Here is a 14,918-nt window from a genome sequence, read left to right on the forward strand (position 1 = left end):
GAAAGTCTTCTGTGATTTATTTTCTGCAACATACCACAAATGTAGAACAAAAAAGAAACAAGCCAAAGTATATTTGCCTGTTAAGCAAGCATTCATCACCATCTACATGCCCTTCCCTTCCAAGACTAAATCTCTTGCCTTGATATCAGATCCCGATTCTGAAGAGAGGCACAGGCAATCCAGGCTCTATGCAAAGACGGCACAAGAATGGATGACAGTAGGTAAGAAAGTGGGGCTGGAGACCCCGTGGGATACTTTATGGCTCTGGAGTAGAAAAACTATCAGCGTACCTAACAGTTTATAAAGACTGGAGGTTGACTGCATCCAGGAAGTGTCAGGGCATCCACTTGACACACACTTACTAAAACTTAACTATGTCAAGCATTTTAGTAAGTATTAGAACAGCAGATGAAAAGAATTCTACGGGTTGCCAGTAAGAGAGGGGATCGAGGTAACAAGATATCACTAATTATATGATAAACAGTATCAGTGTTCCCTCATCCCTCTACACTATACAATGTTTGAAATACTCAGTTCCTTCATACTTGATAACTCATTTTCTCAAATTTCAAAAGTAGTCCACTCTTCAAAGTGGATCCAGTATCTCTATGGAGCAACTCTCCCTCTCTGTATCCGCAGGCTGGTGAGGCTGCCAGAAGCAGCCACTGCACCTGAGAACGCATTCTACGTGGTTCTCTGTGAATGCCCCAGGGCTTGCAGGCAGCAAATACTCACAAAGATCTGGCCACCTGTTTGAGGTTATCAGCACACTGAGGGCTGAGAACAGCACACGTCTGAAAGAGTTCTAGGGACTCTTGGATATTTCCTTCCAGGCGAAATATTAATGCTGCCAAGAGACAGAAAACACAGAAATAAATCATCACGTTCTTGGGAGAACAGTCTCATATCAGAAAAACTGAAGAAGAGGGACTTAAATCATACTAAAGGAATCCTTTGGATAACTGTATCTTTAACACAATCAGATAGGACCTCAGGTAGGCTGAACAAGTAGCAAAATTGTTGACAATCTAAAACTTTTTCTAAGAAGGTATCTCAGAGCCACCTACTCCTCCATTCCCAGCATCCACCACATGGATAATCAGCTGCCTTGCAAATTATCCCACAAGTTCTTCATAATAAGGATATTCCTGGGCTTCCCCATCAAACACTCTATTTATCATGATAATTCAGACATCCATCTAGCTGCTTCCTGAGAACACTCAAACAGAGAAAAGGCAATCAAGGAGATTCTGGCCGCAAGTGCACTAATATTTCAGACTTGGCTTTCAGTATAGCAACCAATGCAAATCGGCCATTTTTCCCAGGCTTAAGTTTTCAGAAAAATTGACATGTTTAAGTATTACAAGGCACTGAAAGTCTGGAACTTGTAATATTGGTAAAAAAGGAGCACTTTTTTTTTTTTTTTTTTTTGCCATGATGTCCTAGGTGTGTCAGTATCTTACCAATTATGTCACAAAATTGTATATTAATCTGAAGGCTATCAATCCAATAAATAGTAAACAAAACCATTCATTTACATCAAAGAATCAAAAGGGAAATTCCTAGAAAAACTAAAGATGCCAAAGGGTAAAATTTCAGTCAGTGGTTCCTATATTTGGTTTTTGATAAATTTCATCTATTCCCTGCTTTATCCTCTATACCTCTAGGCTTCTTCCCTTCATCCTACCACCCTTATAAAAAATCCTCAAGCCTTTCCTCATCTCTCTTAGCCTGACTACAAGGAGCCTTTCCAGAAGCCCCTTCTGGGCTTGAAGCTGCTGCCTGAAGCAGGGACCCTAACATTCACTCTGAAAACACTAGCCAGACACTAGAGAAATAGGGGAAGGACAGCAGCAACTCTTAATAAAATTAGTCATTTCTGAGGTCAAATCCCACACAAGAATTATGTTGATTTCAAACAATGTAATACTGAATAAGACCTTTGTAGAACATTTGAATTTAAAGTGTTTCATAAAAAAAAATAAAATAAAATATTTCGTAAGTAGTTTGCTCTTCTTTTAGAACCTAGACAAAGTATGCATTTCTCTAGCAAGAAGAGAAGAAATATATATATCTTACCTTGGACATAGATAGCATATTCACATAAGCCCTGAGTCTCCTGAAGTTGCTCTTTGATAACAGCCTGAAAGAGGAAGAAATATACTTCTGAGTAATAGTTCAGTGTCTTGAAATGTTTTTAAGAAAAGGTAGACGTGGGCTATGAGACAGGAATCTATCAAAATCCTACAGGAGAACGCAGGCAGCAACCTCTCTGACCTCAGCTGCAGCAACTTCTTGCTAGCCTAGTGTGTAAAGGCAAGGGAAATAAAAGCAAAAGTGAACTATTGAGACTTCATCAGGATAAAAAGCTTTTGCACAACAAATGAAACAGTCAAAAAAGGCAACCTACAGAATGGGAGAAGATATTTGCAAATGTCTTATCAGATAAAGGGCTGGTATCCCAAATCTATAAAGAACTTATCAAACTCAACACCCAAAACACAAAAAGTCCAGTTAAGAAATCTGCAGAAGACAGGAACAGACATTTCTCCAAATAAGACATACAAATGGCCAACAGACACATGAAAAACTGCTCAACATCATTCAGCATCAGGGAAATATAAATCAAAGCCACAACGAGATACCAGCTTACAGTCAGTCAGAATGGCTAAAATGAACATCTCCGTAAACAACAGATGTTGGTGAGGATGTGGAGGAAGGGGAACCCTCTTACACTGTTGGTAGGAATGCAAGCTGGTGCAGCCACTCCGGAAAACAGTATGGAAGTTAAAAATATAGCTACCCTAAGGCCCAGCAATTGCACTACTGGGTATTTATCCAAAGGATACAGTCATTCAAAGGGGCACATGCTCCCCAATATTTATAGCAGCAATATCCACAATAGCCAAACTACAGAAAGACCCCAGATGTCCATCGACAGATCAAAGAATAAAGAAGATGTGGTATTTGTATACAATGGAATAGTAGTCTCAAAAAGAATGAAGTCTTGCCATTTGCAATGACGTGGATGGAACTAGACAGTATTATGTTAAGCGAAATTAGATAGAGAAAGACAATTATCATATGATTTCACTCATCTGTGGAATTTAAGAAACAAAACAGATGCAGTGTCTGTGTGGCTCAGTCGGTTGGATGTCTGCTGTCACCTCAGGTCATGATCCCAGGGTCCTAGGATTAAGATCCACATCTGGCTTCCTGCTCAGTGGGGAATCTGCTTTTCCATCTTCCTCTGCCCCTCCCCACCTGCTTATGCTTGCTCTCTCTTTAATAAATAAAACAAATAATACAGTATATGTCAACTGAATTGAAGTTAAAATTTTTAAAAAAGAAAGAAAAAAGCAGACATGGTCAAGGAGCATATGTAAGAAATCTAGAATACAAATAATTACTAATAATGTGCGTTTGGAATTTTTTTTAAATTTCAACTCTCTCATGGCTGCTTATAGAACAAGGGTCAGCAAACAATGGCGCACAGGCCAAATCTGAGCTACATAGTCTGTTTTTGTAAAGCTCTCAAGCTAAGAGTAGTTTTCACATTTTTAAAGGGTTATAAAAAAATAAGATGAAGAGTATGAAACAGAGACTGTGGCCTACAAAGCCCAAAATATTTACCATCTGGCCCCTTACAAAAAAAGTTTCCCAACCCTTATCTAGAATCTAGGCAAGCTAAAGAAAACGTGAAAAGATTTCTGGGCATCACTGTAGATGCCAGGTGCTCTCTGATGGCAAAATACAGGCTCTACCTTCCTCCCGTGACAGGCTGAGCTCAGTATGAGACAGGAGTTCAGAGAACAAGCACCTGAGTCAACTTAGAGATTCAAGGAAGGCTTTCTGGAGTCAACAGTTTTAAAATCCTGTGTTGACAGGGGTTGGAGGAGAAACTGAGGTGGCTAAAGGAGATCTTCCAAGTCCAAGCTAAATAAGTTGAGAGCCATAAAGAAGTTGAGAAGTTTGTAAGCTCTGTAAGCAGGAAGTAACCCGATGCTATTTGCTCTGTAAGCAGGAAGGACCCCAATTCTATTTGCTTTATAGAAAAGTCATTTTTGGAGCACTGTTGAAAACAGATTGAAAGGAGGCAGGATTGGTGTAAGAATTCTTACAGTAATTTAAACAAAAATGATGAGAATTAACTAAAGCACGGAGAGAGAATAAAGTGGACAATTTCAAGAGACAGTAGACAAGGATCTCCAGAACTTACTGATTATCTATAATATACTAGGGAAAATGAATCAGGGGATTCTGACACAGACAGATGGGTGAAAGATGGTATCTATTCCTGCGAAAGAGTACAGGAGAAGGAACAGGGTTGGAGGAAAGCAGATAAATTCAGCTACAGAAAAGCTAAATTTGAAATGCCTGTGAAGCATCAGGTTTCAAACTGGTCTGAAGATCAGAAAGAAATGTATGAAATGAGCAGACAAAGGGATCAAGGAGAGGACCTAGGAACATCCCCAACTCTTAAGAAATAAATGAGGAAGAGAAGCCAAAAATAGGAAACAGAGGGATCCCTGGGTGGCGCAGCGGTTTAGCGCCTGCCTTTGGCCCAGGGCCTGGTCCTGGAGACCCAGGATCGAGTCCCACGTCAGGCTCCCTGCATGGAGCCTGCTTCTCCCTCTGCCTGTGTCTCTGCCTCTCTCTCTCTCTCTGTGACTATCATGAATAAATAAATAAATAAAAAAAATAGGAAACAGAAAAAGTTGTCAAAAAAAGGAAAAGGGAAACCAGAAAAAGATAATATCACAGGAGAGAAAGAAACCTTCTGAGATTCATGTTGGTACTAAACATGGCTAGTTCTGTCCAGTGCCACAGGTACAAATGCCAGATTTAAAACTACAACCTCAGAAGCGTGCAAAGTTCTGAACGCCAAAAAGACAAAATGAAGGATATATCTTGCACGTTTAGTATTGCTATGTCATAGATGTTACCAAAGATACAGTTTAGAGAAAAAGGAAATACACATAGTTTTTAAATATACAAATAATGATCATGTTCACCATAATAAGAGAATTATAATACTCAATGAAATATCATTTTTAACCTACCCAGAGATCAAAAAGGTAAATAAATACCATGCTGTGTTGAGCATTTGCCCCCCACCAAGAGACCAACAAGTCCCAGACAGTGGCTCCTCCTTCATCCACATCTTGAAATGAGAAGACACATGGAGGACACCTGAACCTGACCCCCAGCCTACAGTCAGACCCAGGCAACCCACAGCCAGTCTGAAGGCCCATGGGCAATAACTAAATGTTTGTTAATGGAAACCACTGAAATTTTGAGGTTGTTAAGCAGCATTATCATAGCAAAAGCTAACTGATACACAAAGGGTGGGGAGACACACAGTGTAGGAATTTGTACATTATTAGTGGGATTTAAACTGCCACAACTCTGTGTGACACATTCTGTTAGTTGCCTAACAAAGCCCGCCTCTTACGGTGTCTATCTTTACAATCACTCACCTTGCATGCTTCATAATCCTTCCGGATATAGTGGAGATGTATCAACCAGTTCTGTTTCTCCAAAATTGGAAACTCTTGAGCTGGAGAGCATATTTTGACAGACAACGGAGTCATTATTAGGTTTTCTCCTTTAGCATTGTGCTCACATGTGACTACAATCCTACTGCAGTAGCACATTAAATTCTTCATGCTGCTGATCACAAGAATATCATACATCAAAAATGTCTAGATCTTTAAACTAAAGATATTTGTCCTACTATTATACATTGAATATATACTTCTCTTCGGTTTTTTTCAGCCTATCCTGTCAGTTTCTCAGACCATAACTTGGCCTGAAGAAAATAAAATCATTGTCTCTTCTCCCTTTCTCTCTCCCTGGTTATCGAAGGTGAGTAGACGACTCTCTAAAGGATATTTCAGGAATATTACAAACAAAACATAACACAGTTAATGTCCCATTTGATAGATCAAAGGTAAAATAGTTAAACACAATCCTAGCAATAGCAAGTAAAACATTATACTGCTGCCCAGGAATGAGAAGGCAACAATGACCAAAAAAAATTTTAACTGAGTCACTGAAAACAATTTCTGATAAACCATAAAATGAGTTACTATCCTTTTGAATTTAAAAGTTTAAAAATATGGGTAAAAATACATTAAGAAAAACCTCTGTGGAAAAAAAGAGAAGGCTTCACACCGACAGAAGTAGGGAGGAAGGGGGAGGGAGGAAAGTTAAAAAGGAGTCTTCAGGAGCACTTGGGTGGCTCAGTTGGTTAAGCATCTGACTCCTGATTTTGGCTCAGGTCATCATCTCAGGGTCCTGGGATCGAGCCCCACATCAGGCTCTGTTCTAGGCGTGGAACCTGCCTAAGATTCTTTCTCTCTGCTCCTCCATACACACCTCTCTCTCTCTCTCTCTCTCAAAAAGAAAAAGGAGACTTTAACTCTTTAATGTTTTAATTCTATACACACACACACACAGACACACACACACAGACCTCTAAACTATACATGACTAAATGTTTACACTTATTAAATCTGGCCAGTGAGTACACGGATGTTCATATTTTTATACACTTTAATACATATTTGAAATATTCCCTTTTAAAAATATAAAAGAAAGAATACAGCAGGAAAACAGGTGGAAACAATTTCTAAATATTTGTCATCATTCTGTCCCATAACCTTAAGAGATACATCAACAGGAAACCTAAGATTTGTAGATCCATAATATGACAGGAAGGAAAAAAGTTTACTATGACCCAGAGTCAATGGTGCCAGAACACAATAATTAATGCTGCTTACTCCTTCCCAAGAACAGGGAATATCAATGGAATTTATAAGATAAAATTATGAAAGTATGGATATGCTTTTCTATGCCAGAAGGAAGAAACACTTCTATGTGAAACAATTACATAACCAAGTAAACATGACAACTGCAAAAATTCTTCTCCCTTATAATTTGCCCTAGGTGCCAAAATCTCTTAGTAATGTCCCTAACTCACATTTTATATTAAATTTTGATTAATGCTAGGGAATGACATCCTGGATATATGAAGGCTGAGCAGAAAATTACTGTGCTTTGAATTTTCAGTTGAAAATTTTTCTAAAATGACTAAGACTTTTTAAAGTATAAATAAAGTCTTCTTTGGTAAAGGATCTATTCTGGGATGAGGAGATACAGCACATGTTTTGTTTTGTTTTGTTTTGTTTTTATGTAGAATTCCCATCCTGATTCAGTACCAGCTTTCTCGGGACCTATAGCAAATTATTTAGCTTCTCTGGGCCTCCATTTTTCCCTCAATAATTTTCAGTGGAAAATTACGAAAAATCTGAAAGTGGTCATCCAATAAATGTTAATTTCCTCATGTTATAATAGGACTTATAATACTTTTCTGCCTCAACATATTATTTGGGACATTGAAAGATATGACAAATCTACTGAGGCAAGGAAAACAAAAGTAAAAATAAACTTTTGGGACTACATCAAAATAAACTTCTGGACAGCAAAGGAAACGAACAAAAGACAACCTACTAAATGGGAGAAGATACTTGCAAATGACATATCTGACAAGGGGTTAATATCCAAAATATATAAAGAACTTATAGAACACAAAAAAATAATCCAATTAAAAAATGGGCAGAAGACAAGAACAGACATTTCTCCAAAGAAGACATACAGATGGCCAACAGACACATGAAAAGATGCTTAACCTCATTCATCATCAGGGAAATGCAAATCAAAACCACAATGAGAGATCACCTCACACTGTCAGAATCAATAACACAAAAGAAGCAACATGTGTTGGTGATGATGTAGAGAAAAAGGAACCCTTGTGAACTGTTGGTGGGAATGCAAACTGGTACAGCCACTGTGGCAGACAGTATGGAGGTTCCTCAAGAAGTTAAAAATAGAAATAACCTTCGATCCAGCAATCCCCCTACTGGATATTTACCCAAAGAATATGAAGAAACAAATTTGAAGAGATATGCACTCCTATATTTATGGCAGCATTATTTACAATAGCCAAGATATGGTAGCAGTCTAAGCGTCCATCAAGAGATGAATGGATAAAGATATGGGGTGTGGGGTGTGTGTGTGTATGTGTAATGGAATATTTCTCAGCCATAAAAAAGAATGAAATCTTGCCACTTGCAACAACATAGATGGATCTAGAAGGTATAATGCTATGTGAAATCAGTCAGAAAGAGATAAATACCATATGATTTTACTTATATGTGTAATTTAAGAAACAAAACAAAGGGGGAAAAGAAGATAAACCAAAGACAGACTCTTAACTACAGAAAGGAAGCTGATAGTATGGGTGGAGGGGGAAGGATGGGGGAAGTAGATAAAGGGATAAGAGTACACTTATCTTGATGAGCCCTGAATAATATATGGAATTGTTGAATAGCTATATTGTACACCTGAAACTAATATAACACTGTATGCTAACTATACTGGAATTAAAAGAAAGAGAACAAATCTTGAAACGAATATAAATGTATAGACGAATATAAATGTAAGACATTATTACTATCAGTTTGAGCTCTGTATTAGTCGGGGTCTAAGAAGGGAAGATGGAAACCACTTGAGAATTTAAAACATAGGGATTTCAATGGCATGAACGGTGATGAATGAAATGAGAGGCCCAAAAGGGAACAGTGAGACAAATCAGAGGTTAGTATGGGAGCAAAAAGCTACCACCTGGAAGGAAAAGGGGAGGAAATGTGTTGTCACCAGCATCCACAACCGAAGTTATCAGGAAAACACTAAAAACAAGATGGCTTGAAGCAACAGAAGATGCTTCCAGAGACCACCTCACTTCTCCAACTTCCCCAAGCAGAGAGAGAGGAAAGCCATGGGTTCTCCTTCTTCCTGGCCTCCAATCTCCTGCCAGTTCCCCCCACTTGCTAACCCAGACAACTGCTGACACAGAAACTGCTGACACAGGGGCATGGAAAGGAAAGAAGCCTGCAATGCTGGGCTCTTCATAATACACAGCAAAGAAGGGAAAAGTGTGGAATGTGGATCTGAGGGCACCCAGGCCCACAATCAGCAGAAACCTCAATTCCGTTCATAAATGATGATGAAAGAGGAGGAGACTGGACCACATCAGTACTCACCTCAAGATAAATAGAAGCTGGCTTTTAAAAAATTATTATTCTTAAATTGTTTGCTACCCAACTTGCTTACTTCTTGTGAGCTTAAATAGGATGAGGAAGAATGAAAAAGTCAAAAAGATCAATTATGGTTTTACTACATACCCTATTTTACTTCCTCAAATCAAAACTTAATAATTACATTTTATCCTTTTTAGGGGTGCCTGAGTGTGTATGTATCCTCCTATATGTATTTATATTTTTTATTTATATGATTTACTTAGATATATTCCATAAGTATATATAATTATTAAACATACTTGGAAACTGTTTGCTTATATCTAATGAACCTAAATATATCCTGTGACCAAGTGACCAAGCAATTCTACTCCTAGGTACATACATGTACTCAAATCACATGTACAAGATGTCATGGTGACATTATGCATACATAACATCTTAAAATGAAAGTTTCCCTATGTTCATCAAGAGTAAACTAAGGGTAAGTGGTTAAGTGTCTGCCTTTGGCTAAGGGCGTGATCCCAAGGTCCTGGGATCAAGTCCCATATCCGGCTCCCTGCAGGGAGCCTGCCTCTCTCTCTGCCCATGTCTCTGCCTCTCTCTCTGTGTCTCTCATGAATAAATAAATAAAACCTTAAAAAAAAAAAGAGTAAATTGAACTGAGGTGCCTGGGTGGCTCAGTCATTTAAGTGGCTGCCTTCAGCTCAGGTCATGATCCCAGAGTCCTGGGATCAAGCCCCGCATCTGGCTCCCTGCTCAGGAGAAACCTGCTTCTCCCTCTCCCTCTGCCTCTGCCCCTCCCCCTGCTCATCCTTGCATGTGCTCACTCGCGCTCGCTCTCTCTCTCTCTCTCTCTCTCTCATAAATAAAATCTTGGAAGGCAGGAAGAAGGAAGAAAAGAACAGAAAGGAAGACAGAAAGAATAAACTGAATAAACTAGGGTATAGCCTAACAGTGGGATACTATATAACAATGAAAAATATATTTCTTAAGCAAATACTGAATAATTGTTGATCCTAAGTTCAAAAGCACAGCAAAACTGATCTACGCAACAAGTTGAATGTAAGAAACCACTTTTGAGAGGAGTAATGACCAGTAGGGGGCATGAGGGAGGCCTCTGGGATGCTGATGATGTTCTATAGCTTAATCAAGATGGATAGATGGATTCATCGACCTTTTGAAAATGTATTGAGCTATATGAATACGATTTTTTTTTTTTGCTTTGTAATCAGTATATTAAGGAGACATTCATACATTTCAATTGCTTAATTCTGATTCCAGATTTAAGCTTGTGAACATGACTTTTAAACATACAATTAAAGCTATTCATCATAATTTGCTATACTACCAACATGAAATTACAGTTACTTCGGAGCATAAGTTAAATGGTTTAAAGTAAGCCTGTCACATACCTAGAAGACACCTTCCTGTCTCATACATGCAAATGAACTTCTCCACGTAAATGTCTCTTCACTCTAAGTTACCCTGGCTCCTGAAGTCACTACTCTGAAGTTTATCATGGTCCAAAGAGAAGGAAAAAAAGTGTAACCAGGACTGATATATATATATATATATATATATAGATTAAAAAAAAAAAGATGGCACAGAAGGGAATGCAATTCTACAAGTGCAAGCCCTCAAGCAGCAGCATATAATAAACCACTTCTTTAGAGAGGTATCCTTTCTATCACTGATACCACAGGCCAAATTACATAGCATGCCATCTTCAAGTAACAGTTGAGGCAATAAAATGCAGAGGCATCACAATGAATCCTACTTAACGTAACTACAGACCAACACTTCTCTACAAATTAATAAATTGTCTGATTGCCAATTAAATACAAGTTTTAACTTCATAGCTTAACAATTAAGGGTCATACACTGAAGTCAATACATACACCTAGCATTTCAGTCTGAACTGTTTCATATACATACAGCTGCAATCAATTACAAGGTATGGCCTAACAAACGCTAGGGAGATTTTTTAAAAGTAGTTTTTACAGTATTAAACTTATCTTGCACACTGAAGTCATCATACATACAGGGCAAAGTCAGAGCTTTTATATTTGAGTTTATTCTTCATTTAACTTTTAAAACACTACTATAGTTGAATATTAAAACAAAAACAATAGCAAGTAGTGAGCTATGATTATAGTCCTTCACTCATCCACTACTGTATATAAAATGCCAGCAGCAGTGTTATTCACCAGCCCCATTAAGAAGTCTGACACTGAACACCACCCCTAGGATGATGTTCATCATCCTCATATGCTTCCCCATTGTAATGGCGCCGTCTTTCCTGATTGGTATCAAAGTCCACAAGTTCTACCTGGTCCATTTCATCAGTCTCTTCTACTTCCTTCCTCTCAGGTAGGAGTTTTTCCAGCAAAGAAAGTTTATCAGGAGAGAGAAAGCCGTTCTCGGGGAAGTTTACCTTAAATTCGATGATTAGGCGACCCTTCTCATATGGTCTACGATAAATTGGCATGCCTTCATTTAACACACACTTGATATCCCCATGCTTGACAATCTGACCTGGATGAGAGGTGATGACGATGGTTCGGTTGTCAAGAGTAGATATTGGCTTTTGAAAGCCACACAGGGCTTCAACCAGCTGTATATCCATACACATGAAAAGATCTTCTCCTCGTCGAGTAAAAACAGCATGGTCCTTCTGATCTAAAACAATGATAATATCTCCTGGTTCAAGTCCTGGTTCTTGGTCTCCCTCACCATGGAATGTTATCTTCTGGCCATCTTTCATGCCTTTGTCAATATGCACTTCTAGAATCTTCTTCTCTCGAACTATCTTCCTTCCGTTGCAGCTTTTACATCTATCTTTAGGACTGATCCGTTCCCCATGGCCCTGGCACTCCATGCACACAGACTGAATTTGCTGAACCATTCCAGGTCCTATCTGATGAATTCTTATTTGCATTCCAGTACCTCGGCAATTGGGACAACATTCGACTGCTCCTTTCTTACCACCTCGGCCTTCACATTTATCGCAAATCACATTCTTTTGCAGAGCTAGTTTTCTTGTTGCGCCATTATATAGATCTTCTAAGGTTACTGAGAGCTGATGTACAACATTTTTACCTCTCCATTCTCTCTGCATCCTGCCTCCTCCTCCAAAAAACATATCAAAGATGTCCATGGGGGAGCCAAAACCACCACCAGCTCCACCTTCCTTAATTGCCTGTTCTCCTCCTTTGTCATATAATTCCCTTTTCTTTGCATCAGAGAGCACTTCATAAGCTTGAGAAATCTGTTTAAACTTCTCTCCTTCATTTGGATTCTTATCAGGGTGGTACTTCAAGGCCAGTTTTCTGTAAGCCTTTTTCAGTTCCTCCTGGGTGGCATTGGGTTTGACCCCCAAAACATCATAGTAAGTGGTTTCTTTCACCATTTTCTACAGCTGGTGAGAGGACCGAAGCCGGTGTGGGGGAGCGGGAAGGAGCGTGTTGCTGGGCTCAGCTCGGGCAGCCGCCGCTCCTCCGCGTCTCACCGAGCATTCTGGAAAGTTCCACGAATACGATTTATGCACTGTTCTTTATGTACACTATTAAAAACAGTATCAAGAATCAAATTAAATACCTCCTCCACCTAAAGATTAATTTCTACAATACTAGTATAGAAGAGGAGGGGCACACAGCTCAGTCTGCAATTAAGAGTAAAACTCTCTAGACAAGACACAAAAGACATTCATCATAAAACAAATGATGCAGTTTAAAAATAGGCAAAAGCCTTGAATATTTCCTTCACAAAGAAATGACCAGTTAGTATATGAAAAAGTGCTCAACCTCACCAGTCATAAGGATAATGCAAATTAAAGTCACAATAAGATACTACAACATATCTACCAACATGTCTAATATGAAAAAGACTGATAGTACCAAAGAATTTATAGCAACCAGAATCTCATAACTGCTGGGGGGGGGTACAATTATACATTTTGGCAGTGTCTTATAAAGCAAAAACATACACTTTATATATGACCCAGCAATTCCTTTCCCTAGGTACTTACTGTAGAGAAAGGAAAACACATGCCACCCACACACAAAAAAAATGTGGCAATGAATGTTCACAGAAGTTTTTACATAATGGTCAAAAACTAGAAACAACACAAATGTTGAGCAACAGGAGAATGGATAAACTATATTAAGTCATACAATGGAACATTAGACAGTACTTCTTAAAAATTAAAAAATAAAAAGCTACTGATACATTATAGCAACATGGATGAATCTCAAAAACCTTATGCTGAGGAAAAGAAACCTAAAGCTAAGTAGTACATATGATATGATTCCCCTTGTATGAACTTCAAGCACAGACAAATTTAATTTATGGGGACAGAAATCAGGAGGGCTCCGCCTAGGGAACTGAAGGGAGGACTGATTGGACGGGGGCATGAGGAAACTTTCTGGGTGATAAAAGTGCTTACCTTGTTCTGAGTAATGATTACATGAGTATCTATGTTTGTCAAAATTCAAGAGTTGGGCACTTATGGGGCACCTAGGTGGCTTAGCTGGTTAAGCATCCAACTCTTGGTTTCCACTCAAGGCATGATCTCAGAGTCGTGTAATCTAGCCCTGAGTCAGGCTCTGTACTGGATATGGAGTCTACTTGAAATTCTCTCTCTTTCTCTCCCCTCATGCACACATTTTCTTTCTCTATCAAAAAAAAAAAAAGAAGAAGAAGAAGAAGAGTTGGGCGTTTAAGATTTATAGATCTTGGGATCCCTGGGTGGCGCAGCGGTTTGGCGCCTGCCTTTGGCCCAGGGCGCGATCCTGGAGACCCGGGATTGAATCCCACGTCGGGCTCCCGGTGCGTGGAGCCTGCTTCTCCCTCTGCCTGTGTCTCTGCCTCTCTCTCTCTCTCTCTGTATGACTATCACAAATAAATAATAATAAAAAAAATTAAAAAAAAAGATTTATAGATCTTACTAGCACTTCCATTTAAATTAAAAATCAGCTTTGTTTCTCAAAAAAATCAAACAGAATTACCATATGATCCGGCAATTCTACTGCTGAGTATATACCCAAAACAAATGAAAACAGGGAGCCTGTTTCTGTATTTGCCGCTGAAGTGCTTGGTCCTTCCCAGGAAGCTAAGGCCATGTTGCAGTAAAGCCCCCTCATTTCATCCTGCGAATATCCTGGTAGCCCAACACTTATAGCTGCCAGCCCAACACTTTCACCTGCATCTCCTGGGCTCTCCTCCTGCACAATGATGAGGGGACGGTTACAGAGGATAAGATCAATGCTCTCATTCACACAGCCAAAGTAAATGCTGAGCCTCTCTGACCAGGCTTGTGTGCAAAGGCTTTAGCCATTGTCCACATGGGAGCCTCATCTGTAGTCAAAGGGTGATGGGCCTGCCCCAGCAGGAGGCTCACTACTGCTCTCAGCTGAGAAGAAGGTGAGGAGAGAAGAAGCTGAGGAGGAAGAAGGTTCATAATAAAGGTGAGGAGAGAAGAAGCTGAGGAAGCATAATAAAGGTGAGGAGAGAAGAAGCTGAGGAAGGAGAAGAAGAAGCAAGAGAGAAGAAGCTGAGGAGCTTTGGTCTATTTGACCAAAAATGTTTTTAACATATGCTTTGGTCTATTTGACCAAAAATGTTTTTAACATATTTAATTATAATACAATTATAGTATTAAATTATTTAACATATTTTCTTGTAACATAAAAATAACAAAAAGCCGAACTCTTAAAAAACACAAAAGAAAAAATGAAAAAGAAAGCAGGGACTCAACCAGACACTTGTGCACCAAGGTTCATAGCAGTGTTACTGACAACAGCCACAAGATGGAAG

At 39.0% G+C, this 14,918-nt stretch overlaps 2 protein-coding genes across 3 annotated transcripts in view; both read right to left on the minus strand.

The window, feature by feature from the left end:
* Nucleotides 1–14,918, minus strand: part of BBS4 (Bardet-Biedl syndrome 4) — a 57,215-nt gene that overhangs the window by 15,739 nt on the left and 26,558 nt on the right. For both annotated transcript variants that reach the window (XM_041740020.1, XM_041740019.1), the window contains exons 3-5: nucleotides 5,481–5,560; nucleotides 2,080–2,143; nucleotides 736–847 (exon numbers count right to left, since the gene is read on the minus strand). In XM_041740020.1, the coding sequence (XP_041595954.1) occupies nucleotides 736–847; nucleotides 2,080–2,143; nucleotides 5,481–5,560 (256 nt within the window). The remainder of the gene's footprint in view (nucleotides 1–735; nucleotides 848–2,079; nucleotides 2,144–5,480; nucleotides 5,561–14,918) is intronic.
* LOC121482234 (dnaJ homolog subfamily A member 1-like) lies at nucleotides 11,156–12,545 on the minus strand. The gene has a single exon (XM_041740055.1). The coding sequence runs from the start codon at nucleotides 12,511–12,513 to the stop codon at nucleotides 11,320–11,322; it is 1,194 nt and encodes a 397-aa protein (XP_041595989.1). The 5' UTR covers nucleotides 12,514–12,545; the 3' UTR covers nucleotides 11,156–11,319.

This window comes from Vulpes lagopus, chromosome 2 (genome assembly GCF_018345385.1).
Source record: "Vulpes lagopus strain Blue_001 chromosome 2, ASM1834538v1, whole genome shotgun sequence".
NCBI classification, from domain to species: domain Eukaryota; kingdom Metazoa; phylum Chordata; class Mammalia; order Carnivora; family Canidae; genus Vulpes; species Vulpes lagopus.